Genomic DNA, 20,427 nt, shown 5'->3' with positions numbered 1-20,427 from the left:
AAAGAAAGAAAGAAAGAAAGAAAGAAAGAAAGAAAGAAAGAAAGAAAGAAAGAAAGAAAGAAAGAAAGAAAGAAAGAAAGAAAATTAACTTTGGCTCAGTGCTTGCTGCCTCCCGAGATTCAACAAAGGACAGAAACTTGAAGGAAATTGTGTTTCTCTGTTTGCCCTTTACGAATGGGATCCTGAACCCTTTTCTGCAGATTGAAACAAAATAGACTTTCTTTTTTATCTACAAAGCTTGAGTCTAGACATTTCTCTAGCAAACCGTCACAACTTTGTATGAAACTGTGTTTTAAAAGATACACCCTGAGATATTTAGGTTCGATTTAATAAAGGCCAAACAATTGCAGTAGATTCGTGCACTCCCAAAGTCATTTCAATTTTGTTATAAAGCTCTTTATCTTTATTAGAATAAAGTTATTATCTTTAGATAGCACCAAACATAGATAACAAGTTTATCTTTATTGCTTGAGTGGCCTGAAAAGCTGTTTCAGTTCTGATGAACCTCTGGCTCACAAGCCATAGCTAATTAAAAACCAGAATAGCGTACCAAAGAAAACATAAGTTAGCTAAATAAAATCAACACCCCCAATTTTGCCTTTTACATTGTTATCATGTTTCTGTTTTCAATGTGCAAGTGTGTGAAAGTATGTTTAAAATACATGCTGTGTATTGCATAGTGTATATCCTACTTTTGTTTTGTTTTTTTTTTTTTTTTTTTGAGATTGAGTCTACACCGATTTTTAGAAATTGCTGCTTTTATTGGAAAAATAAAGTGAAAACATTTTTAAGTTGCTATTTATTCATCTTAGGTTAAAAAGAGAATCTACAAGACAGTTCAACTATTGCAGAAACTATGAGCAGGTACTCTGGATTTGGTACTTATCAATTGAACTTGTGCTAGTTAATCTAGGGCTGCTAAACACTTCCTGCACTGGTTCTATGTGCAGCAGCAAAGCTCAGCAGGAAGCAATCACTGCCCCATGAGGCATGAAACAATGCAAGCAGGCTCATGAGGGTTTGTCTCTCAATGTGAAAACCTTGCTCAAATCAAGGGCAAATCTTTGGGGAATATCAATCAAATGAAACAACAACAACAACAAATATTTGTTTAAGCCCCTTAAATAATCCCTTATTTCGAATGCTAAAATCACAGCCACAAATAAGGCCTTTCTGTCATTTTAAAACTCCCCCTATTGAGGAGTTTTTGGTTTGAGAGAAAAAGAGGCTGAAGAACAGGAATGGGCACTTTGAGGTACCAAAGTGGTTTAATTTTAAGGCTCCATGACAGTTGTTCACAGGACAGGACAGAAGTTGAGGTTAAGATTTGTAAATTGTTCCCTTCTCTGAGAAGAGAGAAAAATGTTATGAAATGTTATTTCTTTTTATAAAACATTGTAAAGATGTTTTTCTAGTAGTTACGCTCTACTTCTAAGGCCCAAGTCTCCACTGAAGTCTCTCTTCCTACCTGACAGGCATCCGGAGGCTTTGCTGGGGTGTTGGATGTAGTTCTGTTGTCAGTTAGGAAATAATCCCTGAGAAGTTGTACGCTTGTAAGAAACAAATCGTGGTTGAACTATTGCCTGATTGAGTTGAACACAGAAAACCCAATGGTGCTAATCAGGTCACTTTACTTGCCCTTAGCCTCATTTTCTCCTTACTTTCAACATCATGGAAATAATACCCTACTAGAGAATTAAGAGAAAGACATTTGCCATTGCAAAGATTAATTCCAATTGTGAAGAAAACCCAATGAATCCCAAACTTGGGACAGTTGCCAAGCCATGGCATAAAGAGGGAGGAAAAAAAGAACACTAATGTGAACCCAGCCAATTGGTCTCCATACTCAGGGCCCACACGATGCCAAGGGCAAGACCCATAGCTAAATCCAATCAAACAACCTATCAAGATCTCATTTATGACCATTCTCCTATTTCTCTCTCTCCTTTCTAGTGTTACAGGCACTCTTTAGACCTTTATTCCTTCCTACCCTAAGCATTGTAAAATGATTTTCTTTTCAGATTAATCTTGCTCATATATTTCTATCTTATCAGTTCAGTGTGTAATAGTGCTCATGATATCCCCATGTTCACAGCATAAGATCTTGGCACTAAATTCTGCCCATAGTTCTCCTTTGAGGGTAGTGGGCCAATTTGAAGACTATGTTATATTCCTGATATTGTTTCGTAATAGATGTACTTCCTTGGGTGAATAATGTAACTTTTCCCTCCCAAATTCCCTCCCTGAGAAATGAAGAAAGGAGTCGGGTGCTGGTGGAGCACACCTTTAATCCCAAAGCATGGGAGGCAGAGGCAGGCAGATCTCTGCGAGTTCAAGGCCAGCCTGATCTACAGAGCAAGTTACAGGATAGCCAGAGCTACACAGAGAAACCCTATCTCAAACTAGAAACAAAGACAACCCAACAAACAATAAAGAATGAAAAATAAAGATAGTAGCAGGATAAAAAGTATGAGATGGCAGCATAAGCTTTAGAAGCCCGATGAAGCTTCACCAGTTTTATTATTGACACATTTTCTGCTATTCATTTTCTCCAAGGCTGATTCTCTACGCTTTATAGATATGTTTTTATTTTGGTATATATTCTTGTTGTTCTAACAAAATGTACACAGCCATCCATCCCATCCTTTGGACCCCAACACAAGAAATAACAGATATGAGATATGCTGTCTCCATCTGTACATTTCTGGTTGCTTCACCTTGTTCTCCAGCACTCTCCAGGATTGCTTCCACTTTTTGGGTGGGATTATTAAGGGGGGCAGCAGTGACTAAGATTCAGGGTGCTGTTTGCAAATCCTCAGGAAAGGAAAGTGGCTGGTGGTGGCAGGCCAGCACAGTGGTAAGGAAGCAGTTGCGATCCCTACTCATCAGTTGCTTTCCGTTTCCCAGTGGAGAACAATTAAAAGCAAGGCTGCCCGGTGAAGGCAGCCAGTTAGAGTATCTAACTGTCTATATTATTTGTACTTGAAGTTCTGAGTTACCAGGAAATTGCTAATAAATAAAGGGAAAGTCAGTGACTTCGGGTCAAATGTGAAGACAAGGGAAGAGAAGGCGCATTGGGCACGTCTTTTATGGTCAGGAAAATAGTGTTTTCATTTGTTTGTTTTGAGTTTTCTTTAAATATTTAAATTTATTTTGGGCTGGCCTCCAACTCACAGAGATCCACCTGCCTCTGCCTCCCAAGAGCTATGATTAAAGGCATGAGCCAACACCACCTGGCTTTTTTGGAGGTTTTTATATTCTGTCTCATCCCGCAGCATCCAGAGGTTATATTTGGAGCCATATAATACCTTATTTTGACCCAAATTAAATATCAACATACAAAGAAGAAAATAAAACCAGAGCACCTCCCTTTGGGATATCCATCTTCTTCCACCTGCCCCCTCAAAGGTGCTATCTGCTAGGGTGATTGGAGCCCCCAGGGGATATGAAAATGACTCATTGGTCAGACCTGAGAACTATTGCTACGACTGCTACATGTTCACTAAACTCATGGTCTGTTCCTTTCTGTGTACACAGAGAGATGTCATAGCAGAGCTACATGCTTCTTCCCGCCCAGTCTACAGCGTCTCACTCATCAGCTCAGCTTTTTCCCCTATTGACTGGTCACTGACCAGGACAATAATCCCAGAAATCTCTACTCACTGAGCTTTGCATCACCACACCTTCCTTACACAAAGCCTGGAAAATACACTCGAGAGTGCTAAATGATTGATGTGTCATGGAGCTGGTATATGTCATATATGCTCTTGCTAAGCATACAGGAGGCCTTTGTATGCCTGAGTCTCCAGCACTGCCCAGAACTATGATCAAACAACTCAGGAGGAGGAAGCAGAAGGGTCAGAGGCTTAAGGTCATCCTCATCCACACAGTGAGTATGAGCAAGCCTGGATTACATAAGACCATGTCTCAAAGATAAAAATGTAATTATGTTTGTACCATTACATATTTAACGTATTTGTTAAAGGACATTGTATCTTCTCCAATGAGTTTGCTGGCCTGAGCTTCCTCGGGGACCCACATTCAGATAGTCAAACACAGGGCTGCCATGATTTCCTTAAACTTCAAAGGCAGGAGGAAGAGGAATCAGAATCAGGTCAAAGTTCAGAGTAGAGGATGAAGTAGAGACCACCTTTCTCTTAAGGAGCAGAAAATAAATATTTTAGGCTTACATCATCTCTGGCACAATTTTTTATGTTTTTTGTTTTTTTTTAATGCTTTACAAAATGAAATAAACATCTTGGCTTAAAGAGCCTGCAAAAAGTAGGCTGTGGAGCATATTTGGCCTACGACCTACGGCCTTTTTGTCTCTGATCTACATGATGCTGAAAAACTATAAAACGTGGAAATTGCATGAAACACACCTTCTGAAAATATAGATCTGGTTTTCTTGGAACATGGCCATGTTTGTCTGTTTCTGTGCCCTTCCCAGTTGCTCGAGTAGTGTCAGGGCAGAGTGGGGTAGTCAGGACAAGATTGTGGCTCTGGTCTAGCTCCAAAGTTGAGATAACACTTGTAAGTAAGCAGACCCTCTTGGTAAATTTAGCATTCTCCCTTCAGATGAAGGAAGGAGAAGCAGCTATCGTCACTGGCTAACTGTAATGCCGAGATGAAATGGGCTAGAAGAACAGTTCTTCCTCTGTCTCTCCATGTACTGAATGATCAGAGCTGTTAGAGAGGCTCAGACAGCATAAATTAATGCTAGAGAGCCTCTTAGAACCTTGGCATGTCCTACAACAGGCCCTCAAAGAACAGCTGTAAACTGAGCAGGTGGCATGCTTTACTCGCTATTGGTTTTTGCTAGTCAAAAGACATGGTGCTTTTCAGTTCAAGGTTTAAATAAGTATGGGAGCAATCCCGGAGGCCAAGTAGTTAGTCTATGGGTGGGGAACTGATTCTCAATCAGCATAATCTTCCCAAGGTCAAGAGCTCAGAACTGAGACAGATGATACACTTCATCTTAAATCTCCAGTTTCCATCGTACCATAGGCCATGTCACATGCTTTCAATCCATGAGATTGAAACCACTGCCATCATATCACTCAAGGGCAACCTTGCCAGGATTCAAGCATTCTGTTTTTTTGTTTATTTTTTGTTTTTAAGTAAAGGCAAGGGATTTGCTGCTGCTGTTGTAACTGGTTTGTGACAATAAAGCCTCGTATGAATTAATCAAATATTTAAACCAGACATAATATTCTGCTTTAAACATTTTGTATGTGATTTCAAACCCTGTCAGGTCATAATCTATAAATTAATCCCGGTAGCAAGCCAGGAGTAGGGGTGCATGCCTGTAACTCTCGCATTTAGGAGGTAAAAGCAAGAAGATCAAGGTGTTCAAGGTAACCTTTGGCTTCATAGGTAGCTTTTGGGCCAGCGTGGGCTACATAAGTCTCTGTCTCAAACAACAATAATAACATCAAGCTGGCAAAGCAAACAAATAAAACAGCTGATTACCTTATGAAGGGAGCTTCATACCATCCCTATGGAGCTCAATGAATCCAGACACTTAAGAAGCTGGAGGTGCTGCAACTAAACCTGCTAAATTTTCTGCAACCTTTTCCTATCATAAGTGTTTATGTTTTGTTTTGTTTTGTTTTTTATAAAATGATGGGTGAGTTGTAATCGCCTTAGCTTCCACACTTCCAAAATTCCAGGAGAGAGGGAGGGATACTGAATAACAATAAAGGGTAAGCGTTGAGGATGAAGGCTTTTTTTTTTTTTTTTTTTTTTTTTTTACAAAACAACACTTCCATCTAACACCCAGCATGCCTCCTTCCCACAGCTAGGATGACGCAGAAGGTGGGGTATTCTCAGAACTTCAGAGCGGTAGACATTGTTATATCACGGCTTAATTCTGCATTACATCTACCAGATTCTGCACCTCCTTACTGAATCCCATTCATTCAGCTGCCTTGGGTGAAGATATTTCCGGAATTTTCTCATGAGCAAGCACCCTGCTTGAGTCATCTATACAATAGTAAGTTGAATACTGTTAAGTTTGGGGTTTATAGTTCAATATTAAAAATTGGATTATGTCATTTGTTTTAAGGAGAGCATTCTATAGGGAAAAAAAAACTCCTAATTTTTCTTTAGTGAAGTTCAGGAATTTGGATGCAGCTTAGGAACAGTTTTTAAAAAATTCATTAAACAAAACTGGCTAGAATACAGATTACTAGAAATACCCCGATGACAGTAACACCCACAGACTCTACATCCCTGTTAATACGTTGTTTCTTTCCTCGGCCTTAGGTAGACTGTACAGAGCACATTATTTCTGTCCTCACCAGCTTTGTTACAAAACAATACTTCCGCATAACACCCAGCATGCCTTCTTCCTAAGGCTAGGGTTACACAGAAGGTGGAGCACCCTTGAACCTCTGGGGGGGTGGTATATATTGCTATACCATGTCCTGATTTTGCATTATATCTACCAGATCCCATATCTCGTTACTGAATGGCCCACTCATTGAGTTGCCTAAGCTACTGTGACTAAGCTACTTCTCAAGTATCTGGTTCCCATAGAAACAGAACAGCTACCACATTGTCGGGCATTCATTTCTTTCTATGTGCTCAGAGGAAGGCGGAGCCACATACTTTCCTGACAATGGTCAAGAACATAAGTAAATCTGCACTCCAAAAGACAGGCAGACTGCCAGTAAGCTACTTTTGGGGAACAAAAGGGGTGCAAGCCATTCCAGTCAGCTTGCTTACTTTCATTGTTTGGAAGAATTCTGAACAAACTTCACATTTTTCAAGGATTAATCATCTAAGTTGAGAACGTCCCCTAATGAGGAAAATATTGAGTTCTCTTTCAAAGTACTGGCTACCTCTCAATGTCCTTAGCAACATGTCTTCCACCCCACCTACCCAAATTATGCTTGAAAAGAAGCTAGGCTCCCAGCAAGGCGACAACAGGTTAATCATCTAGCACAGAGATGATGCTAGATAGATGTTTGGAAGAATATCATACAAGGATCTGAGGTTGCTTTTGGCCCTAACCTTCACAATGCTAATGTTAAAGCTGGTACCTCCAGCTCTGGCCAGTTCTCCAAGGAACACTGGCTGTACCTGCCACCTGTCTTCTTCCTTGTCCAAGTAAATGTGTTAAAAAAAAAATCCAGGTTTTCCTGACAATCAGTTTATCCTTATTTCAGCTGCTCAGGATACAATGCAAGAATCATCTTTCTCTATGTATTATGTATTGTCTTCTGCCCCAATCCAAGTCACTTCTCCATCCTCTTTTCTATACACAACAAAATCTAAAATCCAACCATTCGCTCTGGACTGTGCGCATGTTAAGTAATCTAAAACTATACAGCACTTTCACCCTTGAGCAAAACTCTCCTTTCATTGCCTCCACTCCAAAAGGCATCCCTTCTTTTCTACAGTGAAATCAGCTGTCATACAGAAGGCTGTGAACCTCGCTCTTATTTCTGACCACCATATCTTTAGAGAGGCTCCATCTTCAACACTACACTGTTACTCAAGCCCTTTCATCCCTCAAATAGCAAACCCTTCCATGTTCCCGCATTTTGTATTTCTTTCTCTTAAAATTTTTTTTTCTCCTGATCACAGTGACCAGAGGCCATTATGGCTTCAGATGCAAAGTGACAGGCAGAAAGCTTTTCTTTAAACAGACTGCCTGTGTCTATGAGACCACTCCAGAGGCGAGTTCTATACTTGGATTCAACATGGTAGATAGAGAGAAGTGACTCCCAAAATTATCCTATCACCTTAACATTATGCTATGAATGTATGAACACAATAAAATAAACACAGAAAAAATAGAAACAAACAAACAAACAGGGAAATGCAAATCAAAACGAAACGGAGATTTCATCTTACACCAATCAGAATGGCTAAGATCAAAATCTCAAGTGACAACACATGCTGGAGAGGATGTGGAGAAAGGGGAACACTCCTCCATTGCTGGTGGGAATGTAAACATGTATATTTCCACTTTGGAAATCAATCTGGCACTTTCTCCAACAATTAGGAATAGTGCTTCCTCAAGACCCAACTATACCACTCCTAGGCATATATCCAAAATATGCTCAAGTACACAACAAGGACATTTGCTCAACCATGTTCATAGCAGCTTAGTTTGTAATAGCCAGAACCTGGAAACAACCCAGATGTCTCTCAATTGAGGAATGGATACAGAAATTGTGGTACATTTACACAATGGAATACTACTCAGCTATTAAAATCAAGGAATTAATGAAATTTTCAGGCAAATGGTGGGAACTAGAAAAGATCATCCTGAGTGAGGTATCCCAGAAGCAGAAAGATACACATAGTATATACTCACTTTTAAGTGGATATTAGATATATAATATATCCATACACCAAAAGAAGCTAATCAAGAAGGAGGACCCTTTCATTCAGAAAGGCAAATGGGATAGATATCGGAAGAAGGAGAAAACAGGGAACAAGACAGGAGCCTACAACAGAAGGCCTCTGAAGGTCTCTACCCAGCAGGGTATTAAAGCAGATGCTGAGACTCATAGTCAAACTTGGGGCAGAGTACAGTGAATCTTAGGAAAGAATGGGGAGATAGAGAGACTTGGTGGGGTCTGGAGCTCCACAAGGAAAGCAACAGAACCAACAAATCTTGGCCCTGGGGGTATTTTCTGAGACTGGTACTCCAACCAAGGACCATTCATGGAGATAACTTAGAACCTCTGCGCAAATGTAGCCCATGGCAGCTCAGTATCCAAATGGGATTCCTAGTAAGGGGAACAGGGGCTATCTCTGACATAAACTCAGTGGCTGGTTCTTTGATCACCTCTTTCTGAGGGGGAAGCAGCCTTACCAGGCCACAAAGGAAGACAATGCACACAGTCCTGAGGAGACCTGATAGGCTAGGGTCAGATGGATGGGGAGGAGGACCTCCCTATCAGTGGACTGGGGGAGAGGTGTGGGAGTAGAAGAGGGAGGGTGGGTGGGATTGGGAGAGGATGAGGGAGGGGGCTATAGCTGGGATACAAAGTGAATACATTGTAAAAATTAAAAAAAAATTTAAGACTTAAAAATGATCTTTTCTCTTCCCCACTTAAATGCATTTTTGCCTTACTTGTGAATTTGGCCACACTAATAAATCATGCTCTTCTTTACATCTTAAATGCATTGCTTAAATGCAAATGCCCTTCACTGGACAGAAATTAAATAATTCTAGGCACAGTCACTCTTCAGCAGTTCACAGCTGGTGTTTGGTGTACTCACCCTCCCGTATCTGTTGGCGTAGGACCCTGTGAGCAAGGAATGGAAAACAATGATGGTCTCGTCCAGATCCCAGATGAACACTCTCTACAAGGGAAGAGCCAAGTCAATGGGAACACTGCTGTCAGTTACTTTGGACGTGACACGGAAGTGTTGAAGTGACATACAAATGAAATATCTGAATTTGTGCTTTTTTTTCCCAAACACAACTCTCCCTAAGGGCATCTCTCGGCTTTCAGCTCTAAGCTCAGATGAGGCACAGGAGGAGAGCTGTGTTAGTAAAGTCAATGTAAATATAGAAAATAGATAGCCTTTTCTACTCCACACTCATGTCTCTATCCCAGTTCCCAGGAGGTGAAGAGTGAGTTGCATCTGGTATAAGTTCTAAGCGGCAGAAGGGCCAGAAGTTGAAAGCCACTCAAAAGAGACCTTATTTCGGAAGATAACAAGAATTAAAAATAACTCTTATGACTTACTCTGGTCAAGGTAAGTATTAAACAGAAAGTGAAGCTTTCCCTAGTTCATTCACCTCACGTTAGTGATTAGGAAGTTAGCAGAGGATGAGGTACATGATTGGCTCTCAGCATATCTGAGCTCTGCAACAGGGATGCTTAGAAAAACAAACTATGTTTCCTGAACCTCTGTATATTTATTATCCGATAATAACATCCTATAAACAGTTTAGGATAAAGCCATCTACATGGGATTCACATTTTATTAGGAATCATAAGTAGTCTAGACATTAAACTGTTGGAAGACTGGAGAGGCTGTCAAGTGACAGACAGAATCCTTGCTCAGCACGAAATCAGCCCTGGGCTCCAGTTCCCTAGATGTGCAACAAACAGCAGGAGGACCGCATGGGGCATGTGCGAACAGCATGCTGCATAAGGGGGCCTTGAAGTTTGGGTATCAACTGGAGGGTCCTTGAACATGTCTCCTGTGGATACTGAGGGGCAGCCATATTTTTTTTTTCATCAGGTGTTTTCTGTTTTCAAAATTAAGCAGCCACCCGATACATACTCTTAGATATCAGGCGGGGAGAGGGAATATTTTGAACTGGATTTGGAGTTCATTTCAAAAAGTTCCTTGAGACACTATAGACTCCCTAACCCATTTCTCTTTTTTTCCTATCCCTCCTTACACCAGCACATAGTCACATACAGAGACGCTGCTGGAAAATGTTCATTTTTTCAGCCAAAAATAATCAACTTTTCCACCATCAGATTTTACTTTGGCAAAAAGCAGGAACTTAATTGCAGTGGCTTCGAGGCAATGAAATCTGCCACCCTGTCAGTTCTCGCTTAATCCTCCTGCTTTTGAACTCCACCAAAACATGTCCCAGTAGCTGATTACCACTGCAAGTTTAGAACATTCCTGACTTTCCTTTCTCAGTGTACACAGATGTGTCTTTGATTTCAAAGTGGCGTCTACTATGATCTTTTAGGATGGCGTTTGCTTAATTGAAATGGCAGGGACACATAGTAGTACCGTAGAAGCTGTTCAAGCAAAACTGCCAAATTTGTTTCCATTTGCATTTTGTGGAGAGAGACAGAGTTGCCATGTAGCCCAGCCTGGCCTCGAACTCACCATGAGCCAAGAATGACTTTGAACTTTTGATCCTTCTACCTCTATCTCCCATGTGCAGGGAATGTGGGTGTGTGTTACCCCACACCTGGCTACTATTTTTCTTGAGGAAGAAATAGACGCTGTCTTGTGTAGATATTTTGAAGGAAAATATAGAAGCAAGCAGTTACATAAAGCCTGGCAGACCCTCAATGGTACAGCACACATGAGCTTATTTGAGGCCTTGTGTCCCTTTCCCACTATTGCAGAACTACAGCAGAAATATGCACTAACAAATTGCATCAATTATGAAGACTATCGATGACAGGGCAGGTAATACAAAAGAGGGAAACTTGTCTTACTTTCTTACTATGAACAATAAGCGATAACCAAAGTGTTGGGGTCCTTCCTTTCTGATGTTCACAAGCCAGTTCTATTGACCCATTAATGTGCTATGTACCTTGTTCCCTATTTTAGTATAGGCAATGACATACCTCAAGATCGGAATCCGGGGGAGGTGAGGGATTATTGTTTCTCCTGCCTCGGCCACGTGACTTCCCATCTGACCCTCGACGCAGCCGATCGGAATCCGACTCTTTAATGGGTGTTGAAGGGCTGTGGATTGTACTGTACTCTGTAAGAACGTAAGAAGAACGTTCAAGTGCCGCCGCCATGGTGCCAAGAACAGCCTTGTTTTAATTCACAGGGAAGCTTAAAGAATAAAGCACATTCCATTTAACGTAAATCCTACATTGTCTATTACTCGCAGTAGTAAAGAGCTCAGGAGATACGAGGATCCAAGACCTTTTCTGATCAAAACCTACTCAGCTTTAACTGAGTAGGTGAGCCAGCAGGTTGTACTGGATTGCCGTGATTTTCCTGGGGTCCAAGTGATGAGCCGGTGCTCCCTTCCCAATGGTGTCCACTGCTCCTTCCCCAGTGGTCTGTACCACTTCTCTCTGACTCCATAAATGGCCTTTGGCCACCAGGGGAGCTTTATATTTGATTCAGCTGTGGCTCCCCTAGCTACAAACAGGGTTCTGGTTCATGGAGAGAGATGAAAAGACAACCAGCCCCACGGCAGGGAGATCTGAGTCACAGGGCAGACTTTTCTTTCCAAAATTTAAAATCGCCAATTTCTCCTGCATTGTATGTTGAGGCTAAGGGAATGGGCTGACTTTTAGACAATGCCCACCTTGGTCTAGCACCCACCTGAATTCTTCGGGTGTCTCAGCCTTTTTAAAGCAAGCATCTAACACCAGGCATAGCATTAAAGTTATTCATCTGACTAACTCAGAGAAACCACTGGAGTAATTACAAAGAAACCACAAAATAAAGGTCAGCTCCAAAAAGGCTGGAAGGAAGAGCTGAAGAGTTGTTGTAGATTTTGAGGAAGATTCTTATCTTGGGTCCAGAATGAACCAAACTCATCACTCTCACCTCCTGCTCTATTCAGTATTCCTATCAGATAATCTCCACTTTGCTCAAGTTCCAGATGGGCCTGTCATGGTTCTCCCCACGAGGCTCCGAGCCACACATTCCTTTACTAGGTAAGGATGAGAGCCTATTTAATATGAATAATTCTTCCTCACTGTGGTCTTGTTGATCATATGTTACTGCATGAAAACTACGAAGGGCAGCCTTTACTAGTTCAATCTCCAGTCCTCACTCTACCACCAGGTCTTCTGAGGTCAAAACATGGTACCAACATTATTTCCAAACTAAGAAAGGCTTCTCTGAAGGTTCGTGAGAGGATCCCTAGCAGCAGACTTCTACCCGTCATTTCCGTCATTTCATTTCTATATCACCTGAACCTGCTCTACACCTCTTGCTAAATCTTAATTCAGCATATTCCCAGGACTTGATTGAGAGACTTACATGACCTCTCCATCACAAACAAAATGATAAACTTCTTTATGTAATCGGGCCATGGGACTTTCATGCCCAGAAATCACGAGGCTGACCTACAAGCCAGTTACTTTTTTGTTTACATCAGAATATCCAAAATGATGCCCCCAACAGGTTTGCCTATTTAGTTATTAGGATTCATTTTTGAGCTAACTCATTTCACAGAAATGTTAGACTCAAACCATAAAGAAGAGTAAAATTAACAATCCACCCACAAAACCCCTGATCCAAAATTTACACTGCCTACAAGAAGTGCAGGGATTAAGGGGGAACAGAGATTGGGGGAATGTCCAACCAATGATTGGCCCAACTTGAAACCCACCCCAAGATAGAGAGCCAGCCCCTGACACTATTAATGATGTTCCACTATGCTTGCAGACAGGAGCCTAACATGACTATCTTCTGGGAGGCTCCACTCCGAAGTGGTTTGATACAGATGTTGGGACTTGCAGCAAAGCACGAGATGGAGCTTTCAGGGGCCCTGTAGAAGTGTTGGGGGGAAAAATGGAAGGACCTGGAGGGGACAGGAACCTCACAAGAGGACCAACACAGACAACCAACCCGGACCCTTTCAGAGACTGAGCTTTCAGAGACTGAGCACTCAGGAGTATTCCACGGTCTGGACCTAGGCACCCTACACATAAGTGACTGATGGTTGACTTGATCTTCATGTGGGCCTCCTGGTGAGTGGAGGAGGAGGGCACTGTTTTTAACATGGATTCTATTGCCTGCTTTTGGATCACTTATCCTTGGCAGGGCTGCCTTGCGTAGCCTCGGTGGATGAGGATATGCTCAGACCTGATGTGAATGAATGTGTTGGGGAGGAAGGGAGAGGGGAAGGGAAAAGGAGGGGATGGCAGGACTAGGAGAGGAGAGAGGGGGCGTCCGTGGTATGTATAACAAATAAATGTAAATAAAAATTGTTTGTGTCATTTTCAGGAAAATATGAAATCAGAGATTATCCCATCATGAGAACCAATCTAGATTTAGAAAGACAAACTTTTGCACTCTTTTTGTCATATATCAAACTAGATACAGCATATGTGGCATGAGTGCAAAACAGGGACTAGACACTGAGAAAAAAAATCAAACAGGAAAGAGGAACAGCAAGCATATGTGTGTGAGTGTGTACATATATGCTATGTATATAATAGATACATTACACGTATATAACAATATATTACATATATAATCATCACTTAAGTCAACCTTAACATTCTTTCATTGCAGATTGGCAAGGCATTCACACACACACACCCCTTTAAGGTATTCTAAGCTAGCATTTCTCTGTCTTTTACAGAGAACAATGGGCTTCAAGTGAATGTTTTAAGTGGTCAAACTTATTCAGAGTTATATTTTTGAGGAAAACGTTTTAGCCTTGCATTTTAAGGAACATTGCAGAATGTGTGGAATGTGGGTGGTCCTCATCTAAAGTGGAACACACGGCCATGCCTGTCATGGTTTCTACATGAAGCATTCATTCTGCAGAGTTGGCATCAGATGCACCTTGTAGTCCCAGTCCTTTCTTCACCGTGAGAGCTGCCTGAAGCTGGGGACTCCCCAGATTTGGAGAATGCCTATCTGAGAAGAACGAAAGATATCTGGTTCTGTGTCTTGTCAAATGATAACATCTACATAGATTTCCAGATTGCTTTATGTTGTCTACAAAATACTTAATCTAAGTTAGGTTTTATTACCATAGATTTTCTTATTGTCCACTGCTTTGTCTTTTAGTGTATATTTGTCTTTAAAATACGAATTAAAATTGAGAACGTTTTGTCATCATTTTTTAAAAAATAAACTATAGTTATATATAGTTTATTGAGTTCATTGAGCAAAATAGGAAAAAAAATTAAGTAAAGTACTTTTTTTCCTGGTAAAGGAAAAATAATTTTAAAAGATTAACACTCTACACCTTTAAATATTAATATATATTCACAATTAATATATATATATTCACAATATATATATTCTCTATGAGGAAGAAGATGATGCTGAAACTGATGCAAGCTAACTTAGTAAGAACCCCTTCCTTTGTGTTCTATAGGGTAGCTGTAAATGCCTGTAACCCAGCATTACTGATTCTAATGGCTTCCTCCTGCTACCTGTGCAAAACAAGGCAGCTAATTTAACCTTCTAACCCGCCCACTGCTCATGTTTCTCTAAACCCTCTCCAATTGTTCAGCTTTACACACACTGAGATGTGGGCGTGGAAGTATTCTGTAAGGTGCTCCTTTCCTTCAGGAAGCTCTGGTTCCACGCTGTGCTCACTGGCCTTGAGACAGCACTAAGCTGGAATACATGGTTGCCCCAACCAGACAAAGCTCTGCCTTTGAGGGCTAAAAGTTCACTAACTTGGAAGCAAACAGAAGAGGGTGAAATTAAAGGGAAAGGTAGAATTCCGCAAACCATGAAGAGAATCCACATAACAAGTCTAATCAGGACAGGTGTGCCAGTAGAGAAAAGAATTGAAATGCACTCCAGGTAGGGGCACATCCAGGATTAAAAAAAGAAGGCAAAACAAAACAAAGCAAAACACCAACAGCTGATCTGGGTCTACAGAGGGCATAGCAGTATAACAAATGAGCCAGGATGACTGACAAGTGAAGAATTCAATCAAGGAGAGGATGCTTTACCTCTTGGTTGGCAAGAGGCTGGAGACAAGTTATACCCATGAGTAGGAGACCAAAGAGCAGATAATTCAGTAATTCACATGAGGTGGGGGTGGAGGGATGGGTGCGCCATCTGGGCACAGGTGGTGACAGAAGGGCAGTCATGGATCTGAGTCACCACTGAGAGGCACAAGCAGTACCTAACTGGATAATAAAAAGTCAAGGATGATATGAATGCCTGTGGTTTGACAATCGGGAAAACTAGAATACTAAGGATGCAATGTAGAAAGAGGAGGTTGCAAGGAGGAGTAGAGGGGAACCTCAACGTTAGCACTGGAAATACCACATTCGAAGAGGCTGCAGGCAGGTACATAATGGCCAGTAGGGCGACAAATAGGTTTGAAAAACGGACACCACTTTAAAGAAGAGAATGTGAAGAAATGCAGCATGTGTAGGATGGTGGGAAAAGAAAGGGGTAAAGAAGAGATGGGCAAAGAAAGGTGGCAGGGGGGTTGTGAAAAGAGAAATTCAGTATATTAGAGAGGACGGGGTTTGTGAGGAGGCAGAGAGGGTTCAAAAGCTTCAGCCCAGCAAACAGACAAGAAAATCTAGACTGAACCCAATAGTAACACAGAGTAAGAGATATTGAGTAAATACAGTAACAGTGTAGACTTGAGAGGGTAGAAAGTTAAACAGGAGGTAAGGGTCCTATAGATACTGGTAGCTCTGTATTTCTCAGCTCTGCAAACATGGCTCACATCTGTGCTACAGTGTTGACCAACTCATCTTATTCAATGATTACAGTTGTTCTTTAGCAATTTCATATGTACATAGTATGTTATGTTTACTCCTATTCCCCACCCTGTCTCATCTCCCTCCTACCCCAGTAATCTCCCACTCCCTACAGATCTCTTTCCCATATTCATGCCTCTCTTTTTTTTTTTTTTTTTTTTTTTTTTTTTTTTTTTTTTTTGGTTTTGTGACCCACTGATTTCAATCAGGACTGCCAGCGTAGCTAAGGGTTTGGAACTATCCAATGGAGTCTAGTGGGTTCACAATTTTATGCACACAGAGACTCTCAAATCTCGCTCTTTCTTTGCAACAGCTATGCATGTGACAACGCTATCTCTGCCAGCTAGACAGACAAAGCCACACGCAAAAGAAAGGCTCATCTCCTTTGAGAGCTACTTTAAAAGCTTATGTTCACCTGTTCAATACCAACAGTCGACGTCGGTCCATGAGAAGTCTAGATTTGCCAATACTGCAGAAGCTTTCCGTTAATTCTTGAACATTAAAGAGAAAAACAGGAGGCCTGGAACTCAAGAGTCTGGTCTTGGTCAGTAATTCCCACTTGAACTTCGGGGATGTGGTTTTCAGTTTTTCTTCTCCCTGTCTTCTAACTTAGCAAACTGAGGGCATAGCTTGCATTGTGAGCTATAAAGTCCCCTTATCTTTGGATGCACAGTGGCCAACAGTCCTAACAGTAAGCTCTTGGCCTCCCTTGCAAAAGTGATGTCAACATACAAGTATAAAAGAGCCTCCTGGAGAAGTCCAGCCTTCAGGGTTATTTATGATGCATCCTGGCCAAGTACCTCATGCTTTCCTTGACATGCCGTCTGTTGCTTATACACAGTGCCAACTCATTTTCAAAAGGCCTATATCAATTTAAATCAAGTCAGTTTTATCATGCACATGGGAGTTCTTATCTTAAAGGCAGCATTGCTATTTGAGCATCACGCTCAATTAAAAATCATTTTTAATTCGTATTCTTTGGAGGCATTTGTAAATATTTGTTTAGCAATTCTTCCATGGACTGTACAAACACCATTTATAAATATTTCTTTATTAACATAACTCTTCTTTTCATATTTGAAGATGCCCTTCCAAGTTTGAGATTTCCTTCACAGAGGCCTTTATTCTTCTGGTATCTTGCTGCCTAGCATAGAGTCCCTGGACACTTGGGGATAAATATTCATATTTATTCTATAAAAGCAGGGGATCTCTGATCCAAATTTACACCGTGGGGAATAGATATGCCAGTGGTAGTTGTAAAGGCTAGAATTGTGGGTTATATAGACTTCTGGGCTCAAGGAGGATGTGAGCCCTCCTCCTTGCTCATTTGCAACTTCTGCTCCTCACTCGTTTTCTGAGTGAGGGGAAAGACTGCTCCCTAATCAGAACCCAGAGATGACCCAAGGAAGTTCTTGGCACAAGGACCATGACACTGGGCTATGTCCTGGGGTCCTGTGATCTCTGCCAGACCCTAAAATTGTATGCTGAGATGAGACCACTCACAGTAAGAAGTGAAGAACTCAGGGTGAAATCCTTTGGCCAGTGGTTCTCAACTCTCCTAATGCTGCAACCCCTTAATACAGCTCCTCATGATGTGCTGACCCCCAATCATAAAATTATTTTTACTGCTGTTATGAATCATCATAAATATATTTTGGGGGATAAGGGTTTACCAAAGGAGTTGCAACCCACAGGTTGAGACCCACTGGCTTAGAAAGACTCTCTGACTTTAGTGAGCACAAGACACGGTTATTGGTAATTGTGCTGTAGTTGGCGGCTAACATGGGAGCCTAGATTACAAGAATAGAATATGCTACTTTCCTAAACCATGTTTGAGTCTGGGGCCTTGAAACACAGGGGGTGATTATGTCATTGAGAATGAAGTAGGTTCTAGAGAACAAATGACATAATGGTAACTTTGAGCCTCAAGACTCTCAAAAATCAACCTAACTAGATGCCAAAAACCATCCAAACAGCGGATGCCCAAGCTCAGGAGAAAAGCTGAAGGAAAGAAGGCAGGGGCTGTAAACTCCGAATCACAGGGAGGAACATCACAGATTCCCTGGGTTTTTCCCACAGAGAGGAGATGCTAGCAGACAGAAGAACCAGATAGGTCTTCCGGACCTGGTTTTGTTTAAATTTAATTTTCTGCAGCGGGGGCAGGGAACACTGTTTTGAGAAGTGAGTTTGACTAAATTACAGCAAGTGGAATTGCATCTCACTTCAGGGATGGGCAGGCAATACGTACCCATGATGAAAGTTATTCAGAAATTCATGGCTAATGCCTGTGATGTAAGATGGCTACTATTCTTGGACCTCATTGTTTGCAGTCATCTGTGTCTTGGGCACAAACACAGACCACAGGAACAGGTAAGCACACCAGTGCCGCCAGGTGACAAGTGGAACATTTCTGAGGAAAGAAAAACTTGAGGCCAAGTGTCTTGTTCACTCTATTGGAAAATCAGAAAACTTGGGTGAAATGGCTGATGGGAAAAAAAAAAAACCTTGGAGGCTTTTCACAAGGAGCGGTTTTCTTTGACATCTAAAGGACTCTCGATGCTGAATCTGACAGCTGTCTCGGTGGCTAGACATGAAATAGTCACTCTTTCCCATAAGACAGGTAGGGGAAAGGCTGTCTGGATTCAGACTCATTGGCCGGAGACTGTCAGAATTGAAACCCGACGTTTCATTACTCTCAAAACCCTGAAGAAATGTCAGCAGTGGCCTCAACACCATACTTGAATTCTCGTGTGACTCAATATCATAGAAGCCAAATGCTCACAGCAGAGAACATATGCAAATACACACATTCCATCAGGTTTCCTGCTTTTTTTTTTTTTTTAACTAATAAAAGTGGAACAATGTTCAAATACTTCTCTTAAAGGGCCTTAACATAAAATTCTTTTGTAAAAAATGATCTTGGAAACAAATCCATCCTCAAGCAGCCTCACTAACCTTTGCTTCGGGGATCTGAGAAATGAAACAAATGGTTTGCCTGTTATTCTTGCGCTTGTGAGTGTTTGTTGGAGACCAAACTCGGGGCCATATACATGTTGAGAATATGCTACACCACTGAGTTAAATCTCCACCTGTTTTCTAAATGGTTAGTGTCATCTGTGTGCTGACAATGGACCACAACGCCCAACACTGCCTAAGCATTCGGACTTAAGAGAACACCCAGATGATGGCTTGGTCTAAGAGTTTCCACGTATTGCTGATATGTTTCCCTTCTCATGTCACCATCTCTGTTCATCTGTGCAGAATTCTACCTCTCCCAAATGCTTCCCATGCGAGACCCACTGTAAAGAACCGTCTGCCTCTCTAACCTCAGCCCCACTACTCTCCTCCTTCGCCCTGGCCTTCCTGGCACTTTCTGAATTCACCACACACAGATCTTCCTTCCAGGCCTTTGTAGATCCTTTTGCCTTTCCCCAGGACACTCTTCCCCAGGTACTGAGGTGGCTCCTTCTTCTCCAATCTGAGGCCTTGTTTAATGTCACCTTGTCAGGTAAGTCTTCCCTGTCTGTCCTGATTCTACATCCCTCAGCCAGCTGCTCATCCTTTCAGGCCCACAGGACCACAACGCAGTATATACTCCTGCTCCCTGTATGCCAACAGAAGCTCTGGAGAGCCGCCACTCTATTTTGCATCCTGCCAAGTTTCTCATGTCCACAGTTATGCCCTGGAAGCTATCAAGGTTCAAGACAGATTATTTTCACAACCTGGTAGGGAAACAGTCCATGGTTCACACAGCAAAATGCACTGGGTCACTGATAATTCTGCTCCCAGAGGTCTATTTAACTATTTTCTTGATAAATATATCCCAGGTAAATACCGATTGCTATGTCTTCATTCTGTCTGGGGAGGATTTGGCAGGTGCCATCAAATACATCTGGTTCATTTCCACCCTTTTTTTTTTGTCAGCAGATTCTAACAGTATAGAGTTAGATGGAGACCAGACCCACTCACGTTGAGGTTGTGTTGGAGTTGTAACTGGAGGGGTGGAGAAAGCAGGACTCGCTCCAGCCTTCAGGACTACTTCTACCCCAGACTACTCAGCAGTGTTAATATACTCATATATTCTCGTTAGTATAAGGCAAAGGCTGTCAGCTAGCATGGACCACATCCAAGACACAAACCCAGGGCAGAAGATGGAATAATTAATTGGTTCAGGGTTTTCTCTTTTCTGTGTTTTTTTTTTTTTTTTTTTTTCCAAGCTTGCTTGGTTGTACTTTATTTGATTGCCTGGATGTTGTCCTCTCCTCATTTCTCTCAGTAGCAAAATGGACACAGTACTGTTGTAAGCATATCA

At 41.6% G+C, this 20,427-nt stretch overlaps 1 protein-coding gene across 6 annotated transcripts in view; it reads right to left on the bottom strand.

Moving 5' to 3' along the window:
- Nucleotides 1-20,427, bottom strand: part of Eya1 (EYA transcriptional coactivator and phosphatase 1) — a 139,899-nt gene that overhangs the window by 48,587 nt on the left and 70,885 nt on the right. For all 6 annotated transcript variants that reach the window (XM_055603269.1, XM_055603270.1, XM_055603271.1 and 3 more), the window contains 2 exons: nt 11,298-11,437; nt 9,244-9,327 (listed from right to left, as the gene is read on the bottom strand). In XM_055603269.1, coding sequence (XP_055459244.1) covers nt 9,244-9,327; nt 11,298-11,437 — 224 coding nt within the window. The remainder of the gene's footprint in view (nt 1-9,243; nt 9,328-11,297; nt 11,438-20,427) is intronic.

Source organism: Psammomys obesus, unplaced genomic scaffold (assembly GCF_907164565.1).
Source record: "Psammomys obesus unplaced genomic scaffold, mPsaObe1.curated_primary_1811, whole genome shotgun sequence".
Lineage (NCBI taxonomy): Eukaryota > Metazoa > Chordata > Mammalia > Rodentia > Muridae > Psammomys > Psammomys obesus.
This window is presented reverse-complemented; position numbering and strand designations above follow the sequence as displayed.